At 33.7% G+C, this 21683-nt stretch overlaps 3 protein-coding genes across 4 annotated transcripts; 2 read left to right on the top strand and 1 right to left on the bottom strand.

The window, feature by feature from the left end:
- Window positions 1–2291: 2291 nt before the first annotated feature.
- LOC145128727 (iron-sulfur assembly protein IscA-like 1, mitochondrial) lies at window positions 2292–3728 on the top strand. Its single transcript, XM_079063531.1, has 3 exons — window positions 2292–2559; window positions 2924–3041; window positions 3481–3728. The coding sequence occupies exons 1-3, from the start codon at window positions 2370–2372 to the stop codon at window positions 3548–3550; spliced, it is 378 nt and encodes a 125-aa protein (XP_078919657.1). The 5' UTR covers window positions 2292–2369; the 3' UTR covers window positions 3551–3728.
- A 9218-nt stretch (window positions 3729–12946) lies between these two features.
- Window positions 12947–15207, top strand: LOC145132511 (F-box/LRR-repeat protein At1g67190-like). 2 transcript variants are annotated; one of them, XM_079067312.1, is made up of 2 exons: window positions 12947–13252; window positions 13703–15207. In XM_079067312.1, the coding sequence occupies exon 2, from the start codon at window positions 13773–13775 to the stop codon at window positions 15030–15032; it is 1260 nt and encodes a 419-aa protein (XP_078923438.1). In that variant the 5' UTR covers window positions 12947–13252; window positions 13703–13772; the 3' UTR covers window positions 15033–15207. The 2 variants fall into 2 exon arrangements, with proteins under 2 accessions (XP_078923438.1, XP_078923437.1); XM_079067311.1 differs by having other exon boundaries at window positions 13737–15207.
- Window positions 15208–19049: 3842 nt separating this feature from the next.
- LOC145131645 (mitogen-activated protein kinase 3-like) lies at window positions 19050–21418 on the bottom strand. Its single transcript, XM_079066306.1, has 6 exons — window positions 21135–21418; window positions 20877–21006; window positions 20265–20402; window positions 19730–20062; window positions 19472–19655; window positions 19050–19400 (listed from the first exon to the last, which is right to left on the bottom strand). The coding sequence occupies exons 1-6, from the start codon at window positions 21290–21292 to the stop codon at window positions 19231–19233; spliced, it is 1113 nt and encodes a 370-aa protein (XP_078922432.1). The 5' UTR covers window positions 21293–21418; the 3' UTR covers window positions 19050–19230.
- Window positions 21419–21683: the final 265 nt, after the last annotated feature.

The following is a 21683-nucleotide window of genomic DNA, read 5'->3' on the forward strand; positions in this document are numbered from 1 at the left end:
GGTGAGTTTTTCATTTATTTATTTTTTAAATTTTGAAAGGCACCAAAAGCCAGATGTTTTTTAGGTTTATTTGAGTTCAAAATCTGTTCTTTAGTTATGATATTTGTGGTTTGCTTAGGTATAAATTTCTAGAGTTCCTTTCTAAAATTTTGTGTTCAGTTTCTGTTTCCTTTGATTTAGGAGGTATACCATATGATTTGGTATTGAGTTTCTGATATTATTCTGAATGGTGATGTCAGCAGAGGGATATATCATATATCTGATTCATTGTTGGCTTGAAGATTTTCTAAATATATGGGGTTTGGTGTTATTCTGATTTGTACACTGACTTTAGTCGCTAGTATGGTGAAGTCACGAGTTAGTTGTTGCTCCTTGGTGTTTGTGGGGTATTCACAACTTGGTTGCTATTCCTTGGTAATGCTCTGAAATTAGGATGCCATGATTGGTGTTTCAACAAAGTTAATTGGTTCTGTTGTAATAAAGATTCTAGACTTTTGTTGTTTGCTTTTGTAATGATGTATATGTTTCCAAATGTTTGTTTGTATATAAATTTTGTTGATTGTATTTGACTATTTGTTATTGTAGCATCCTTGCAAAATAGTTTTTCAAAGTTGAACTTATATTTATGATGTACAACCACTTTTGAGAAATTGTAAGGTCAAAGCGTCGAATGTGATAGAATAATTTGTATTTTTTTTTTGGGAAAACTGCAATAAAGTCCCTACGTATTGGTCTCATAATCGATTTAGTCTATATATATTTTTATACAATTAAGTCCCAAATACCGGTAATCGTATTTAATTTAACCCTTTGACCCGGTCAACAGGTCATCCAACTTTCAAAAATTACATTTTTGGCCCAGATTTCAAAATTTATTACAAATTTGGTCCAAAATTTACACTTTTGGCCCAAATTTTAAATTTTGTTACAAATTTGGTCCAAACTTTACCCTTTTTGCCCATATTTTAGAATTTTATTATGAATTCATTCTAACTTTAGTTTTTTTTACAAATTTTTTTCTCAAAAAATTGTTTCTAATATGTTTTTTCCTTATAAAAATATATTTATACAAAAAAAACATATTTTCACATAAAAATCTTATATTTTATATAGAAAATATAAGATTTTTATGTGAAAATACGTTTTTTTGTATAAATATGATTTTATAAAGAAAAAACATATTAGAAACAATTCTTTGAGAGAAAAAAGTTGTAAAAAAAACTAAAGTTAGGATGAATTCATAATAAAATTCTAAAATTTGGGCAAAATGGGTAAAGTTTGGACCAAATTTGTAACAAAATTTAAAATCTGGGCCAAAAGTGTAAATTTTGGAGCAAATTTGTAATAAATTTTGATATTTGGGCCAAAAATGTAATTTTTGAAAGTTGAATGACCTGTTGACCTGGTCAAAGGGTTAAATTGAATACGATTACCGGTATTTGGGACTTAATTGAATAAAAAAAATATATAGAGACTAAATCGATTATGAGGCCAATATGTAGGGACTTTATTGCAGTTTTTCCTTTTTTTTTTTCAAGAATGTTGTATGACACTGTTTTAAGCCAACTTTAGTCCTTGCGTTTCAGTACTATTTCGGGTTATGGGTGAGTTTGAAATTGGGTTTGGGATTGAGATTGGAATTTGAATGGCAAGTAGAGAAGATGGTCAAATGGATTAAAGTCATTTTCCAATTGCAATTGGACTTGAGATTGGAATTGCATTTGAAGTTGGGATTGAGATTGAGTTTGGAATTGTGATTGAGTTTGGATAAGATATGGGTAGTATGCACCGAGATAGCGGAAATTACGAGGTGGATGAATATGATGATCACTTTGATTTTGGATGAAGGTAGGCGATGAAGATGAGACTGAGTTTGTGTTTTTTTTTTTTGTCTTTTTACTAGTTTTTGGAGTTATTGAGTTGGAAAGGGGAAATCATTTTTTCATAATAGGAAGACTTTTTGAGTGAAAAATAAAAGATGGAAATGTGGTATAAAATATGATATTAAGTGACATTTATATAGGTTGGAAAGTGTGTAAAAATTTGAATTAAAAAAAAACAGTAATATTTTATGTAAAAACGGTAATATTTTGTGTAAAAACGGCTAGTTGCGTAATTCATTTTGGACAACATTTTTATTTATCATATACAATAATTTATGTTTAAAAATAATGATCTACAGTATTAAACATAAATAAATTCTTATTGTTTGGTTTTGGATTTTCTAATCTTAGACGACGAATTACCAACGTGACGGTCAAAAAATGTCTAAAAGTCGATACCCTAACAACAGAAAATTCCATTTCTATTCGATTCAAGTTCCATTTCAAGATCACAATTTCCCCCAACCACGAAACGCGATCCGTTGAATGGCGTCTCCGGTACTGGCGAAGGCGGCGGCGAAGGTGGGTTCGGCAACCCGCCGGCAAGCCCTCACGCTAACGGAAGCCGCTGCGGACAGAATACGACAACTCCTTCACAATCGCCAACGCGCCTTTCTCAAACTCGGCGTCAAGGCTCGCGGCTGCAATGGCTTATCCTACACCCTCAATTACGCAGGTTCGCAATTCACATGTATTTGAATATGTTTGTTATCTATGTTAATTTATGCTTCTCTAGTCTCTACAGAATTGAGCTCTTTTGTATTTCGTTTTGTTTAATCGTACTCGATTGCTTTTCGTAAAACCCTAGTTCTATCTTATCAGTTTGTATTCATTCATACTTTCAAGTGCTTGCGTTCAACTCCAGAGTTATGTGAATTGTTAAACCTAATTCTTCCCAAATCAGATATTATTTTGTCCGTAAAAGATCAGAAAATCATAATCAGAATCAGAGGGTGTATCCTAAAGTGCTAGATAATCAACGTGTAGTTAGATTGCTGGTTATCAAACTGACTCCTGTAAATTGTTGGTTTTCTTTGTAGATGAAAAAGGAAAGTTTGATGAACTGGTTGAAGACAAAGGCGTGAAGATTGTGATTGATCCAAAAGCTCTGATGCATGTAATAGGAACAAAAATGGACTTTGTAGATGACAAGTTGAGGTACCAACATCATACCTTCTTCACCAAATAAATTATTTCTAAATAGAAGATCATTTTAACATCATCATTAGTGTCTCTAGCCATCAATCTTCAACATTTCCATTGGTTATCTATCCCTCCATTTCTGATTATAACAACAAACTTTCAAAATAGATAAAATCCCATCAAATCCTCACTTCCCTCATTCTATAAATAAAGTAAATAATTACTTGAGTCAACTTCATAAGATTAAGTCTAATACCTAATGAACAAAATTTCGTAATTCCATTTCATTCAATAGCAACATACTTTAAAACTGCATACAAATGGAATTTACACAGTTAATATGATTTCATTCTCATTTCTCAATTAGAGTATCTTTTGACTACAAATTCAAGATCTCAAATACACCACTAAGCTGTTGTTTATCTCTTATTTATTTATAATTGTTATGAAACAGGTCAGAGTTTGTATTTATCAACCCTAACTCAAAGGGACAATGTGGGTGTGGTGAATCTTTCATGACATAGAGAGAGAGGCATGTAAAAGAGGGTTATTTTTATTGATAGTTGAATGGGAGAAAGGGGACAACTCCATTGGTTTGTATATTCATTCAACAAATTAAAACTATACAGATTAACCTTATTTTGTAATTTGTATATGATAACAACAACAACAACAACAACAACAAAACCATTTCTCTACTCATATTTATTTGTTTACTTTGGTTGATTGGATCTTATTCGATAAATTAAAATTAATAAATTATACAGATTAAGTTTACTGGCTGAAAAGAAGCAAAATGTTCTCCCCCTCAAAATCATCTGACCAATTTTGGGCTGATTAGGAGGGCAAAACAAAATTATTCCCATTTTACCCTTGTCTATTCATCTTCACAGAAGAGAAAACTATTGATCTCCTTACTGCGTTTTTTCTTCTTCTTCCTTCATTTTTTCTGCTGCGATTTTTCTCCATTGAGTTATCTTCATCCACAGATATCTATTACTCCATCAATTTTATTATTTTTATTTTTATTTTATTTTGTCTCCATGAATCTCTGCTGCGTTTCCTTCCCCTTATTTTTGTGTTTGCATCAGATTGAATCACACTAATTTGTTCTTGATGTTGCTATTGTGCGTGTCTACATTCATCATTACGTTTATGCTTTTCAGAACTTAGAACGAGTTGGTTGTGTGAGTTTGAATTTGAATTAATTGTTTTCTTTTCTTTCTGCTATTATATTGATAAATTGGTCGGTGCCAATCACCAATAAGGCAATAACATAGTCTTAAAAGTTAAATCTATATTTTTATAACTCTTATTATAATAAAGGTTCATCTAATTTAATATGGTTCAAGATAGATCATATATATTGAACCATATTCATTTGAAATTGTTAAACTTATTCTACTTAATTGATTGGATATTTATATTGGTTCATTCTAAATTAAAACTCCTCAATTTTCAACTAATCAATCATTCAGTTTTTTAACTTATGGTATTTAATTAGTGATTATGTTATTTAACTGGTTAATATCGAGTTCTATATAGTTCATTGAGATAATCAAGTTGATAGAGCCTAAAGAATGAGACGAAGGAAAAGAAGACCTGAAAATGCATTCATATTTTTTTTTTCTAACTTCCTGCAAGATTTTGTGCGCTACTTTCTATATTTGCCAACTTTTCTAAAGATTTTTCTTTTTGTGAGCATTTATGCGTTCAATGGGATGAAAGAGATAAATAGATTATGTTATTCATGTAATCAATAATTTTTATGTTAGTTTATTTTAATGGTACACATTTTAATTTACTTCAAAGCTACTCCTTAATTTTACATATGTCCCGGACGAAACTTGAACACTCAACCTCACAAAGAGAAACCTCACAAAGAGAGGACATGACACCATACATATTTACTTGCCTAAATTGTAGTTGGTTATGTAAAAATATATAGTTTTTGGGTTTGATTTTTGGAATTTAAATAAAAGTTAAATCATATTGCTGGGTTTTATGATAGAAATGCGAAATAATGGAATATAATAGTTGGAATGTAATTAAGTATGTTTGTGTGCATAATAAATCCCTAAATTATATTTTTCTTAACATCCGACACAACTCAAAACTCAAGAAGAAAAAAAGTCCACAATAATACAATTTTTTTCTCATCGGTAACCTTTGTAATGTTAATGTAAGCTATATTTTCAATTTTATTTTACATGTTGAGCTAATTCATGTAAAGGTTAAATTTACACGTTGATAACATTATAATTATTATTGCAAATAAGTGATTATGATAGAATGTTTTATTTTTATGATGAAAACTTTATAAATTGATACATGATGTGTATTGTAATGAAATATTTATAATTAATTCTACATACTTACATTATAGATGTAGCACCCGAGTCGCCAAGTATGAAGTTTCTGACTTAGTCTATTTTCAATTCAAGTTAAGGTGGTGGAAGGATGGTGAGTATGTTGGGCGTACATTATTTACGCATGGCATCCTCGCTACATGCGCGCCATCGGGGGATCCTCAGCGTACGTTGGGCGTAATCAAGCCAGGGCAAATCCTAATTTTTAGGGTTTGCACCCTATTTAAAGTCCTTAAGTCTCTCATGATCTTTACCCTCTCAGCCTCCATTGTCCTTCTAGTGCATATCTCGAACCCTAGCTTGCTTGAGTGCATCTTTGAGCTTACCTTGGTTATTTTGGTGATCTTTGTGGTTTTGAAGAAGAAGGAAGGTTGGGAAGAAGCAAAGGAGAAGAAAGAGCTTGTAGATCCAGAAGTTTGGCACCATTTCTAGCCCATTTAAGGTATAAAGTTTGAACCTTGATGATTTGAAGCTTAGATCTAGGTTTAGGTTAGAAAATGGCATCTTTTGGTCCCATAGTTGGATTCTTGGAGTATGAGCAACTTCAGGCCACATGAGTTGTCCTTCTGGACTCTTGGAAGTGTTTTGAGGCATAAAAATCAGATCTTGATGGTTAAGCCTCAACCATGCAAGTGTTGGTAACCATCCAAGTGAGTTAATGGACTTAATTCATGATTTGAGCCCCATCCTTGCATGCAAAAGCATAAAGTTTGCAACTTTGTGGCTTAAGACGTTATTAGGGACTTGGATCTAAGTTTTGGACGTTAGGACTTAATGGATTAAGTCATGGTAGTGTGTTTGGGTTGGCAGACTAGTACGCCATGCGTACTCTAGTGTAAGTTGCACGTACTGGGTCAGCATCCCGACTACGGGTCAACACCAACGTCGTTGGGCGTACAAGCCAAGTACGTTGCGTGTACGCGATCAGTGGGCCTAGAAGATTCTTGGGCTCGTTTGGTGTTGGGCTTTGGACTTGTGTAAGTTGGGCCTCGGGCCCACCTGATTGTAGCAGGTCATTTTAGGGACTAAGGCCATGTTTGGGGTTCTTGGGCCATATTGGGCCTTAGAGGCCTTATAGTTGGGCTTAGATGCCCTTTTTGGACTTTGATTGGATTTGGGCCTTAGGAGGAGGGAGGCCCAATGAGGCAAAAGTAAAGAAGCCCTTTTTACCTTAAGTCAAGAATTAGGGTTTTTGACTTTCGGGTTAAAATGTGACCTAATTTCTAATTAGGGTTTTTTGATTATGCGATAGGGAGAGGAGTTCGCAAGTCATCCGTTGAGTGCAATTTGATACCCACAGTCTGAGGTGAGTCTTCCTTCGCAGTATCCGTGGCTCGAAGGCACCAAGGCCGACTCACTAGTTATGATGTATGTGATGATTGTCTTTATGACAATTGTCAGTTATGCCTGTATTTGTTTGATGACTCTGTGATTTATGTTATAATATTATGTGGTAGTAGTAGGGGGTGAAATAGACCCGATATCCAGTTGAAATAGACCGAAGGGGATTGCAAGCACCCTGATATGCTTGATAGTATCCGGTTGAAATAGACCGAAGGGGTAAGCAAGCACCCATATATGCTTGACAATATCCAGTTGAAATAGACCGAAAGTGTAGGCAAACACCCATATATGTTTGGCAGTATGTTTGTTTAGTATGTGGTATTTTGTGGGAACTCACTATGCTTTGTGCTTACAGTTTTTCAGTCTATGTTTCAGGTACTTCCAGTTCGAAGGGGAATGACCCGACCTGATCGCATCGCATCACTCTATGTTTTTCCGCACTTAGTGATTTTGGGAATTTGTACTCTGATAACATGTTATAATTATACTCTTTCGACTATTTTGATATCAGTTTCTTATGAATTGAATGAATTTAAAAACAAAATTTTATGTGTTTTTTTGGGATGTTACATTATATAGTGTTATTAGGTTCTTATATGATATGACAATATCTTTTACTGATGGTTTTTACTTATGCGCAACGCACGAACACACGTCTAATATACCATAAATCGAGTATCATTTGACTTCAACTATATTTATTTGAAACTCCTACACTTTTTCAATTTCTGTTTTAATTAATACTTTAACTCATTTATTATTTTAATTTCAATATTAAATTTTCAATTTTCAACCTAATATATTTAATTTATTAATTCAAATTGGATGTAAAATATTATCTTTTTAATGCTTAACATTTTATAATTATTGATCTAATATACTTTAATTCGAAATCTAAATATAATATTAAATGCAAAACATAAATCAAAAGTCAAATAAACTTGAGAAAAAAATATATATCCAAAGACTATTTTTTTTAAATAGTTAAAAAAATTAATATAATTTTAAATGCTTTACATAAAATGTCAAATAAACAAAAAAAATACCAAAAAATTATTTTTTGTAATAATTATAATTTTCCAAAAAAGTAATTTTATAATAATTAAAAAATTATTATTTATAAATAACCTAAAAGTTAAAAAAAACATATTTAATTACCTTAAAACAATAATAGATTTTAAAATAATAATAATAATAATAATGAAAACTAAAAAAGTTGTAAGATGTGTTATTTTTAGAATTAAATTAAAATATGTCTATTTAAATTATTAACCGAATAAAATATGAATTAAAAAAATCAAAAACTATATTTTTATAAGAAAAAACATCATAAATGGTCCCTGTGGTTTTTCCAGATCTAAAGTTTAGTCCTCATGATTTAAAAACATCATAGATGGTCCCTGTGCTTTCCAAACTTTTGACGATTTGTCCTTATTGCTAATTTCGTTAAGTTTTGTCTGTTAACTGAAAGGCATTTTCGTCATATCACTAGCACAGTGACCATTTATGATGTTTTCTCTTATTTAAAAAATATGAAATAATATGCAAAGGGGGCATACCCTCTCTCTCTCTCTCTATCTATCTATCTATCTCTATCTCTCAGGGTATACCCCACTGTACATTTTTTTACTCAATTTCTTTTTACCCAAGACCACTTCACCTCTGTTCATTTTTTCTTTCAAGATAGATCGAAGGTGGATCAAGAACAACAAATTAGATACATGAAACCCAAAAATTACACAGGTCCAATCCAACCCACAAGCTCTAAATTCATAATTTTATCTCTACTCTCAACAGTTACCCCCGCAATCTATGATTCCCCCACAAGTCCAACACATTTTTAGATCTATATAACTTGTTCCGATCTTGATTTGTGTTTTAATTCTTAGGGGGTGTTTGAGATTGCTTTTTAGGCTAAAAAGTTCTTTCTACAAAAGGACTTTTTGACTTTTGGCTTTTTACAAAAGAAGGTTTTAAAAAGTGTTTGGTTTATCTTTTGAAGAACCAGAAGCTAAAAACCTAAAAGTCACAAAAAAATCACTAATTCATGACTTTTGAAAGAACCCTTTTTTGTTCTTGCCAAAAAGTTAATCTAAAAAGACTTTTTAAATTGCCAAAAAGTTAATCTAAAAAGACTTTTTAAATTGCCAAACATCTTTTTTGACTTTTACCTTTTTGAAAAAGCCAAAATTCCTAAAAATCATTCTAAAAGATATCTCAAACACCCTCTTAATACTTATTGTAAACTCATTTGAGCTTCTGCATCACATGGGTTGGTTTAATTTATCCGAAGAACTCAATAACCCAAGCTCTCCTTCCTTATTCTGAAACCTGCAACTCAAAACCCCGTACATCGATTTCTAATGTTTTTTCTTTCTTTATTTCTTTCTAACTCTGTTAATCAAAGCAGTACCAGTCAAACTAAAACCAAGTGGTAAACCAGAATCTTTAAACCAAAATAAGAACCCAAATCCACAAACCAAATCTTAAACCAATTGTTTGTGAAGATACCAACAAATCGAAACAATAAGATCAATATCAAAACCAAAATCAAAACAGTAATAGTCAAATTGGGTTTTCAGACCCTTTTCCTCTACTCTTGTTTTGCAGTCGCAGTTCAGGCCATCATGGTTGTCCTCATCCCCTTACGCCGCCCTCTCACCGTTATAGTACTATAGAAACACCATCACCCCGCACACAACGCTGGCCTAAGATGATTTATTCTTCCTTTTTAACCCTTTCCTTTTCCTTGACCCACAATTTCTCTCCTTCTGTTATTCCTAACGACGATAGGTAGGGTTTGATGGTGCTTTAGAATCATCATCGCCCACACCATAAGCCAGCAGCGCCATCATAATCGTAGTTGAGAGACCGACTCTGGCTCTTTTTTCTTTCCGATCGCATGAAGACAACACACACAATGCACGTAGGGTTTTTTCCTTCTTTTTGCCTCACCTGATCGTTATATGGTAAACAATGGAGAAGAAGATGGATGTTGTGATAGAGATGAAAGTAGTATGAAGGTGTGTGCCAGATGCTTTAGGTTTTGGAGAGAGAGAGAGAGAGATAGGGAAGTAATTATATATATATATATATATATATATATATATATATATATTAAATAACAAAAAACTTTCTAAACGGTTATGTGGTAATGAAATGATGAAAATGCCCTTCTATTAATGGTCAAAAGCTAAGGGAGTTAGCAAAAATAACCACACATCAAGAGTTTTTTAAGCACAGGGACCATCTATGATGTTTTGAAAGCGCAGGGATCAGACTTCAGATATGGGGAAAGCACAGAGACCATTTATGATGTTTTTTCTTTTTATAATAATAATTATTTTCAAATTAATAGTTTTTTAATTAATTAACTATTTAGATGATATAATTCTAAAATATGTCTATATAAATCGGTTAACTATAAGACTGCACGGAGTGGGTGCGTCAAGCCTACTCGTCATGCACGCTAAGCATGCCAAACGCCAAGCATGCCAAACGCCACATTCTAGCGCACACCAAGCCTTTCTCATTGGTGGGTTAGTGTGAATAGAGGGAGGGAAAAGAGATGGTGATTGACCCCTTAACTTGCTTAAACCAATCAAATTTCAGTCGGCCCTAAAATAGTTGTTAAAAAATAAGCACAATTAGTAAATGATTTAAAAAAATGATGTGGTATGCTAAGACACCACCACTTTCTAGGATCATGCAATGCTTAGGTGTAGGGCCACTGGCGGAGCCACATAGGTGTCCAGGGTAGCCAGGGGTACCCCTCAAATTTCGTCTAGAAGGTTAAATTTTTTCTTAATTTTTTTATATTGTGGTGCTACCTCGATAAAAAAAAATATGGGCTACCCTATATTATAAATCTAACTCTTTTAAAAAAGTCAAAAATGTTTAAGCGCAATATTTTAGTCAAATGAGAGAATAAAAGATAGCCCGATAATGTACAATTATCCAAATCTTGTACCCATTTGATAAAAAAAACATGAAATAGAAACACAACAGAACGCTGATCGACACTGCTTGTTCCATCTACTTGCTAATTGTTGTTGTCTGTTTGCTGTTTTTTCTAAGTTGTGTGCGGAATCCATAATTGTTTGAAGAAACTCATTTGTTCTCTTGGTAAAAAAACGATGGTACAACATCGTTAAGGCATTTTATTATTTGTAGGATATGTGGATTTTTCCATTTGACATCTTTAAGATCCAAGTAAGATTCGGAGATAATATGATTTTCTGGTTGCAAGACTGGTCTGGAGACAGAGCTTTCGCTGAGCGCTTCCCGAACAATTGCAATCGTGACAGAAAAAAAATATTGCTTCATCTCAGATAGGATACAGTTCAAACAAAATTTCACTTGGAATTGGAAAAAGGTTCATAGCAATCACTTGGAGATTATGGAACTAAATGCTCTTTCTGGTGCACTTTCGCATGTGGAGTTAGCACATGGTATGGATAAGTGGAGATCCAAGCTATCCTCTGATGGCAATTTCTATGTCAGTAATTTAAAAGAAACTTAATGACTCTAGGATTACTACTCATGTGGATAATCTAACTATTTGGGCCCATTTCTATATCTGTAATTTAAGGAACCTTATTGACTTTAGGGTTATTACTCAGGTGGATAATCTAACTATTTGGGTCCATCTTGCACCTCTTAAAGTTAACGGTGTCGTTTGGCGTGCCTATCTGGATCGGATTCCTTCGGCTTTGGCGCTGTCTCACCAGGGAATTTCGATTTCTTCTTCTAATTGTCATTTTTGTTCGAATGAACTCGATGAGACGGACCACATTATGGTGGGTTGCCCTTTTGCTAGAGAAGGTTTGAATTGGGTTTTTAAATGGTGTAACAATCCCGTTCAAAATTTTGAGACGGTTAGTGAGCTTGTGGGTTTCACGTCTGTTTGGGGACATTGCTCAAAGAAACGTCAACTCTTACTTGTCATCTTTTATGGCTTCTTATGGTGTGTTTGGAAAGCTATGAATGATTTGATCTTCAACAAGTTGGGAATCTCCTATTTGAAAGTGGTGGACAACGTCATCACAATGGTTTTTAACTAGGTAAAATATAGGGGTCATTTTGATGTATATAATTTGGGCAAACTGGATTTGCTTTCCGTTTATTGTTGTTTTGTTTCTTTTGTCTTGTCTTATGCTTGATTCATAGTAACTTTAATATATTTCCACCGTTTAAAAAAAATACAAAACACATATCTATCTCCTTTAATAAACAAAACCTTTAAATGCCACATTTCTAAGTAGACTAATTGACACGTGACAATTTTTAAGAAATTCCTAATTTTTAATTTTTTTTTTGGTATTTCTTTATTTTCCGGAAAATATTTATGAGGAATTCAAAATTCAAAATTCAAATTTCCATTTTTTTTGGTAATTTTAAAAATCTTTCATTTAAAATTTTAAAAAACATCCTACCCTAATAACATAAATTTATCGAAAAACTAAGAAGTATTTATAAGGAATTTTCAATTTTTCCGTTTTTTTTCTGGTAACTGGTAAACCATCTTTGATTTAAAAATTCTTATACCTCCTCTAATCCAATTTCATGCTTCTTATTTAAAGTTTGAATTTAATCCCTATATTTTGTTAGTGTACCGGCATAAGTCCATGTAATTTTTTTTTCCAATAACTTTTTACCCATGTAATTAATTTTTTATCTTTAAATAATTATCAAAAATTATATTAGTTTACTTTCAATCAGAAATACGTTTACAGCCTTTTTTCAACACAATAAATTATTATTGTTAAATTTTAGTTTACAAAATTTATATGTTGCTTTATTCAGAAAAAATGACCATATAATAATTGAAGTATTGATTTCAGATAAAAATTGTAATTTAACCAATAAAACGTCAAATAACAAAACGTCAAATGATATATACAAAGAAGTGTTTCAAAATGTAATTTAAAAGATTTTCTTTTTTACTTATTAAATTCATCCGGCTTTACTTACAATCTGAAATACATTACTTTTTATTATGTTGACATTTAATCTTTATTTTGTTTATATAATAAAAACTTTGAACATAACTACCGTGGTTTCCACGGGTTATAACCTAGTAAATTAATAAAATAATAAAAACATGTTAATTTGTTATGATTGAAAAGAGGACTGTTTTTTAGTTTGAAGATATTTCCAAGAAAAACAAGAATGCTCCATAAAATGATTGGTTAACCCCGGCCCTCAGGTATATGAATGAGAGGGTATTAAGTGCAAGATTTCTCACGTGCAACCCATTCGCACACGCACCAGAGCGGATGTACCTACAAACCACCACCACCATCACCAACACGCACAGAGAGACAACCTTTCGCTTGCGTCTTACCCTCGCTCACACAAATTAGATTCGATCCCTACATCTTCTACACTAAACCCTCGATCCATCAACTCCACCCCTATTTCTTCACTGATTCAACTCTATCATCCACTTCATTTCTTCATCAATCTTTCCTGGGTTTGCTTCGAGATTCTTCATGATTACCCACTCTCCTGGTATGTTTGACTTTCCCTGATCTGATTTTAGTGAAAAGAAACTTGATGAGTGTATAATCTTTGATCAATTTGTAGTTTAAATCATTCGATTGACGCAGGAAGATGCCTTTATGTGTGTTCGGTATGCTTAAATCTATGTGGGATCTTCGTTGATTTGCAGGCGAAGTGATTGATCCTTTTAGTTGGTTGAATTAGGGCATTAGATTTTACAACTCAAAAATTTGTACTGTGTTCTCTCTCTATGTTTATTGGATTGGTGTTGTTACTGTTTATACAGTTTTCTCAAATCTGGATTTCCTTTTGGTTTTGGGGATTGCGATTTTAAGACTATATGTTCTGCGTTTGAAATTTGCAAGCTTTTTATGTACAAAGAGTTACTCGATTTTATGTTCATTTAGGGTTTTTTTTTTTTGGGATTTGAGGATTTGAAAACTGATTGTTCGCGTACAGGGCTAGATGATGATTTGGTGATCCCGTTTTGCAGGGTTTCACCGACGAGATCAGATTTGATTGAACGAAGATGGAGCATCTTCCGGTGGAAGTCATCGGCAACATCCTCTCTCGTCTCGGCGCCGCTCGTGACGTCGTAATCGCCTCCGCCACTTGCCGGAAATGGCGAGAAGCCTGGCGCATCCACCTTCACACACTCTCCTTCAACTCAAACGACTGGCCTGTTTATCACGAACTCACAACTAGCAGACTCGAAATCCTCATCACTCAAACAATATTCCAAACCACCGGCCTCCAATCTCTCTCAATCATCATGGACGACGTCGACGAGTTCTCCGCCGCCCCCGTCATCGCCTGGCTCATGTACACCCGAGAATCCTTGCGTCAACTACATTACAACGTAAGAACATCACCCACCATTAACATCATAGAAAAATGCGGGCGTCAAAAACTCGAAATCTTAAATCTATCTCACAACACCATAACCGGAGTCGAACCAAGTTATCAACGATTCCCATGCTTAAAATCTCTCTCCTTAAGTCACATCTCCATTTCTGCTCTCGATCTAAGTTATCTCCTCACCGCCTGCCCTAAAATCGAGATTCTCACACTTCTAAGCCTCGACATCGCCATGTCAGACGCCCAAACATCAATGGAATTGAACTCTCCATCTCTAAAAGATCTATCCGCAGAAGCCATAAGTCTGGAAAAGTTCATTCTGGAAGCAGATAATCTCGAGAAGTTACAACTGAAAGATTGCACGCTGGAAGTTTTTGAACTCATTGGCAAAGGTACGTTAAAACTTCTTAAAATCGATGATGTGAGTGTGATTCATCTGGATATCGGTGAAAACACGGAGAATCTTGAAGTGGTGGACGTTAGTAATTTCACAATCATGTGGACGAAGTTTCATCATATGATTTCAAAAGCTTCAAAGTTAAGAGGGCTTCGGCTATGGGGAGTTGTGTTTGACGATGAAGATGAAGTGGTGGACATGGAGACGATTTCCGTTTGTTTTCCTCAATTGACGCATTTATCTTTGTGTTATGATTTGAAAGAGGGGTCGCTTCAGTACAGTTTGCAGAGATGCTTTGAGTTGAAGAATGTGATAATGTTGGAATTGGGGTGGACGGTGATTACTGATTTGTTTTCGCAGTGGGTGGGTGGGCTTTTGGAGAGGTGCCCGAATCTCAAGAAGTTGATTATTAATGGAGTTGTGTCAGAGGCTAAAAGCCATGAAGAATGCCAGGTTTTGGCTAATTTTACCACATCCATCGTTGGTTTAATGCGGAGGTATTTGCATGTTGATGTTCAGTTTGAATATGAATAACGAATGATCAATGGTTGGATTTGTTTTTGTGTAAATTGAAGTCTCTGATCGTATTTCGTCTCCAGAAGCAGGTAAATGATATGGTTTTTGTTGGGTTTCTACTTCCAAGTTTATTGATTTACACCTAATGTAGATTTTGTGGTATTAGTTATAATTCAAACAACATTTCATTATATTTTTTCTGTGTTTCTCTTTTGGATGCCACTTCATAATTCAAACAACTTCTGTCGACAAGCAAAATTAAAATCCACAACTCAACTGCATTACAGTCTTGTTGTTCTATTGCAAAATATTTTTCAACTAAATAAGCTCTTTGCTAGCTTTAGTGATGGCCATGTATGTATATTGCTTATGTGGTTGAAAGATGAAGTCTAGACTAGACGTCCAACCTATTGCTTGGTTGCAGTCTAGAAACAAATCAGACTCCACAACTCAACATGTGTTCATTTAAATGTGACTTTGGTGTTGTTTATATTTGACTTAATAGACTCAAAGAGAAAGAGTTTTTTGGGTCTATGAAGGAATGTAGAGGACGATCTCACTCACCATATAAACTTAAGGTTAATATTGTATGAACCCGAATATTGGCCAACAAAGACGACACATGAAAGTTGCAAAAATGATGATGCTATAATGGAAATGTGTTGTAACTAGGGACAGACCTGGACGGGGAAATGAATAACCAAGAACCAAAATGCATAAAAATATAGGACCGAGGCTACCGGTTTTTGGTTCTAGAACCTTGTTTAGCTCACAAAATGTTTTTTCTTCAACCATTCTCGATAATATGTAATTCCATTGGTTTTGGTTTTGGGTCAAATTCTCATCCATAGTGATAACAATTATTAATAGCAAGTTGAGAGTAGCATCGATCGTCACAAAGTTAAGAGAAAAAAAGTTAAAGATAGTTTATTCCGTATATTAATTTTTCTATAATTGGATGGAGATAAGGTGTCTTCATCTAACTCCCTTCTTATTACCCCATATATCATATGCGATTTTGGAATATTTTTTTTTCAATTATTGATAGACTTAGGGGTCGTTTGATAGTTGCTAATTGGGTTAGAAGTTGATTGGATTAGAAATTCTGACTGAGTCCACATCTGACTAAGTTTACGTTGTTTGATTATTTTTCTGACTGACTATGTTGAATGATGAAAAATGACAAATTTACCCTTCTGTTCTCTTGTGTTGGTTAAAATAACTATAAAAGTACAAACTCTTGCATAAAATCTAAATTAAACATATACCATTTAAACTCTAAATACAAATTGTCATTTAAAATCCAAATACAAATTGGTTAAACAGCTAAAACGTCATTTGATAAAAAGAGAACACAAGAAACTGATGGATCAAATCAAAGTTACAGACATAAAAAAAAATTGTCAATGAATATATTAATTAAGATTGAAATTTTACCCAACACAAAATGGTTATACAAACTGTAAGTACAATTTCGCCATTTTTACTCTTCAAGGGTAAAACATGGATGCTTTGTTCATGCTTGAATAAGTTATCTGGATCACTTTTGATATTCACCAACCTATTTTGTCTTTGAAGTACTTTGTTCTCCAATAACTTTCCTTCACAAAACTGGTGTCATCACCATTTTTATCATTCATTCCGAGATCAAAATATATGTAGTTCTCATAAGCTTTTCTTGGAAACATCACTTCTTTTTCAGGGTTCATACAGGTGCTTAAATAAAATAACATTTCTATGAGAAAATGGGATCGATGATTCTGAAATTCCGCCCATCATTAAGCAACAATTCAAAGAGAACAGCAACATCAACCAAAAAAATCGGAGGAAAACTTCATATCAAATGGAAATCACAGCAACAAATCGCAATATCACATCAGAAATTCAAAGCTATTCGATAATTTGAAAAAATCGGGACCATAAAAGTCAGAAACGCACCTGTTCGAAAGAAGGTGGTCTCCGGTTGTGAGGTCGGAGGAAGACGACGGATTCCGAACATAGGATGGTCGCCGGTAGCAGGGGAGCAGGAGCAGCGGTCGCTTTTCTTCTTTTATGTACATGTGTGTTTACAAAATCGGTAGGGTAAAAGTGGAATTGAAGGAATTTTGTCCCGGTCCTTCTTATTTGAAGCTTGGACCGAATCCATCAATTTTGATGGACCGAATCCATCAATTTTGATGGACCGAGTCCACATCTTGGACCGAGTCCATGACTCTATAATTCAAATCAAACATGCAAATTTATAATTTTTTGACCTGGTCCCTCTTTGGACCTGATTAGAAGCCAAATCAAACAACCCCTTAGGTGTTGTTTGTTTTTCTGAAGCCAAAAAGTCTGCAGTCTGCGGACCATATCTGGAGGCCTCTGCAGCATAAGAGATAGACCAAACGTCTACAGTATGCAATAAGAAGACTGTTTGTTTTTTAACGTCTGCAGGCTGCTAAAATAAACTGAATTTTAAATAAAATGATTTTACAAACTTAAAATGATTTTTCAACACCAAAATTTTAATAATAATAGTTATACAACACCCAAAATAAAATTCATACAACTAAATTAGTCTTACAATAAAAAAAAGTTTGGTTTTACAATAACAATTTCATTTAAAATAATTCAATATATATCGTGCATCAACGACCACATTGTTATTTCGAAACGAGACATTGGGCTCATCGTATTTTGCGAAAATACTCATCCCTCGGTCCTTTTTTCCTTATAAAATTATGAAGTGCGAAAATTAGTAATATATTATACAATTCATATTAGAATCGGAATTGTTAATATACGAAAATTATATAATATACAAAAATTATTAATGGCTTATATAATTTATATTAGAATCGAAATGCAATGCTTTTATAAATACTTTAATATAACTAAGTTTTTTGGTCTTAAACAATTGGCATATCACATTTTTTTTTAAATTTTGGTCACCCGTCATAAAAGTATGGTTTTTATGTTCTATTTTTTTCTTTTAATATTATTGAAAAAAAAAATCAATAAACAAATGTATACATTAATAATTAAATAAACATAAAATAAAGAAGTTATAATGGCAAGGAATAAATCTAAAATGTGTTTTCTTTCAATACGATGGATTTGGGAGGCGCCAGAAGAAAAAAAAATGCAAATGTTTTTTTTGTTTGTTTTGGTTTAGGTTTATTGGCTTGTGAAGACTTTAGAAGACATTAGTCCATGGCTGTGCCAAGAAGACCTCGCGCAGACGTTTTTAGGTCTGCGCACTTTCGAAAAACAAACGGTCTGCGAGGTCATATGTCTGCGCGTGGTCTGGGCGGCCCAGACAGAAGTGGTCACGCAGATCTGCAGACAAAAAACAAACAGCACCTTAATCTTTCGTATGTTTCTTTCAACTTAATGTAGAAAGAATGCATTAACGCATAATGTCATATAAGACCAAGACCAAGACCAAGACCAAGACCAAGACCGTAACCTAAATCCTCTTTGACACTCATGTAACGCCTATTCAAATAGTTAAATATTCTAAGCAGTTTTATTTTGAAAAAAAAACAAGTATATCATTATTATAATATTATAGTTTTTCATGTTAATTTGTGGAGAAAATATGTGTTTTAGGCACAAAACAAAACATGAAGAAGAATACCCAATTTGTGTTTGCTGTTTGTAAAATTTAAAAGAGCCCAAAAAACTAGTATTACATATTTGTTTATATTTGTGTATACTAGTAATAACCCACGCATGCATAACAACAACGAACATCCAATATAACAAGTACCAAAAATAACCAAAAAGACAAAAAAATGTTGATGGTAAATGTGAAAATGAGCCCAAAGCCCCAAATTTGTGAAAGTAAATGTGAAATTTAAAGACGAACAAGTGGTAATTCTCATAAAAAGAAAATACATAAATAGATCTTAAGCAATCAACTATAGATTGCATTACACCATATCCTAAATCCTACTTTAACAACTCATCAACACAACCCATAAGGTATCAAAAAGGGGTCTGAAAACCAAACCCCTTCCATCAACCAAAAAGCAATAAAACAATTTCAAATTTAAAAAACAACAACACTCATGACTCATCAGCCACTAGATTCATCTGCAAATTGGTTTACATCAATAATACATACCACAACACATTTGCAGTTCCAGTTTTGGAGCATGGAGATGGAGACATCTTTTTTTTCATACCAGATTTATTTAGCATATATTGTAGAGTGTTGAATTCCATTCATTTAAGCAAACCCCGGATTGTGTGCTAATGCCTCCTCATATATCAAGTTCTTAATCTGCTCTTCTCCCAGAACTTGTTGCTCAAATTCAAATGAAAAAGGATTCAAACAAATTGGCTCATCAGCTACATCGTGTAGTCTAGCAAGGTAAGGGTGTTCTAATGCATCTTCAACTGCTCAAAACATGAAAATTTTGATCAAATTATTATTTATTTATTTTAAAAGTAGATTAAGGTGGTGTTACCTGTGATTCGTTTAGTTGGATCCAAAGTCAACATTTTGTCAACCAAATCAATAGCCAATGGATGAACATGTGGGAACATCTTTAGCAATGATTGGCGTGGATGTTGAGGGAGTTGAGCAAGATACCTTTTTGCATCTTCATTACGAATAAACCGAAGATCAGATTCAGTTGGGGTACCTAAAAGCTAAATACAAAGAAATTGGAATTAGATGTTTACAAATAACATACGGAAATCAAGAAATGAATATTATAACATACCTCTGTTAATATGCGCATTTGATGGACAGTATCTTTACCAGGAAACAAAGGTTTTTTGTTCATGAGCTCCATGAAGATGCAACCAACTGACCAGACATCAATGGCTGCTGTGTAATCTGAAGAGTTGAGTAGGAGCTCAGGGGCCCGATACCATCTTGTCACAACATATTCGGTCATAAAATCGTTCTCAGCACTTGTTCGTGCAAGCCCAAAATCACAAATTTTTAAATCACAATTTGCATTCAGTAGCAAATTACTTGGCTTCAGGTCTCTATGAATCACATTGGCAGAGTGAATATACTTCAACCCTCGTAGGAGCTGATACAAGAAGTACTGCAGGATACAACAACATTGCTTACAAGTTACAACACTGTGTTTGTGAAATGTCACAAAAGTTGCAAAGTTTGTTCAGTCAAAGTCAAGTCAAGTCAAATAGACCCATCGGTCAAAGTCTAGTCCAGTCATAGAAAGTTCCATCAGTCTAGTCTAGTCTACTCCTGCACAGTGTAATAGATGCAGCCTCAAAGTTGAATACCTGACAATGCTCTTCTGATAAGTTCTGATTGGAGCGAATGATTTGGTGAAGGTCAGTATCCATAAGCTCAGTGGTGATGTAGACATCGCTGAACTCTCTCCTTAAAGGTGGTGGAATTATATCTTTTATAGCAATTATCTGAATAATGTTTTAAATCACAATCAAAAGCATACTATATATGTACAACTTTAACAAAAAAGATTATTCCTTTCCTCTTTAAGTAAGTGCACAGATATGTTGAACTCTAGTTACTTGATTTGTACCGTGAGCTCAGATCAACAAATTGTCCAAACGACTATATAAAGCAATGAAAGTATCGTATCAACTTATCTCACCATATTCATGCTCAAGCTTGAAGCAAGAGACATGATTTTTACAAATAATCTAATTGGATTAGAAGCAAATTTTCATAAGTAATTTAGGGTTCTTAGATTTATTATATGTATAGGTTACAGCTAATTGATCTGAAAGCAGCAGCGTTGAGGATTTAGTGATTCACAGTTAATAAGTTCATCATATGATTTAGATGCTAGTGATCAAGTAGAGCTTAGAAGTTGTACGATTCTACATGAATTTATGAACCAAACAAGATTGTAGTGAAGGACAACTCACATTTTCATGATCCAAATGTCGAAGAAGCTTGATCTCGCGAAGCGTCCGCTTAGCATCCATGTAATTATCAAAAGCATTTGCAATCTTCTTCACAGCAACCATCTCGTTCGTCTCAGAGTTCAACATCGAGCTGAATCAAATCGGAAACACACAATAACTCAAATTAATCTGATTACAAATCAACAATCATAGTAGCAAAAAGAAAAAGTCAACGACCTCAAAACCTCATCGGAAAAAGTGAATCAAACATAGACATACCAGACGATTCCATAAGCACCACGACCAATAGGCATGATTGGAGGACGATACTTGTTAGTGATCTCAAATTCATTACCGAATATGTTATAGCGGATGAACTGGCCTCCGTGAGTCGACACTGCAGGAAACTCAGTGTACCCTCCGCTAGCGTCTGCCATTACTTTACACAGTGACCGACTTCCGATTGCAGCCTATGCAAATGCAGAGAGAGAGAGAGAGAGAGAGAGAGTTAATGTCGGATTATTATAAAAGCAAGTGGCGAGATTGGGCTGCTGATGGGGGTAGAGATGGAGGGGAAAATCAAGGAAGAAGATGCCAAAAAGGCAAAAAAACAAAGCCAATACGCGTTGGAAATGGAATTGCAATTGTTTTATCTAAATTTTCTAGTTATTTAATTCCATAACTCATCGTAAAACAATTTTTAAATGAATATAATTTTATTAAATTCTAATTCATATTTATATTCGTTTATTAATAATTAATTACAACAATCATGTGAAAGAATAAAGAGAAATTTGATTAGTTTAAATACTCTTATTAATGTATATG

The sequence above is a fragment of the Lactuca virosa genome, chromosome 8, assembly GCF_052849685.1.
Source record: "Lactuca virosa cultivar CGN04683 chromosome 8, Lactuca_virosa_CGN04683_v6, whole genome shotgun sequence".
Classification (NCBI taxonomy): domain Eukaryota; kingdom Viridiplantae; phylum Streptophyta; class Magnoliopsida; order Asterales; family Asteraceae; genus Lactuca; species Lactuca virosa.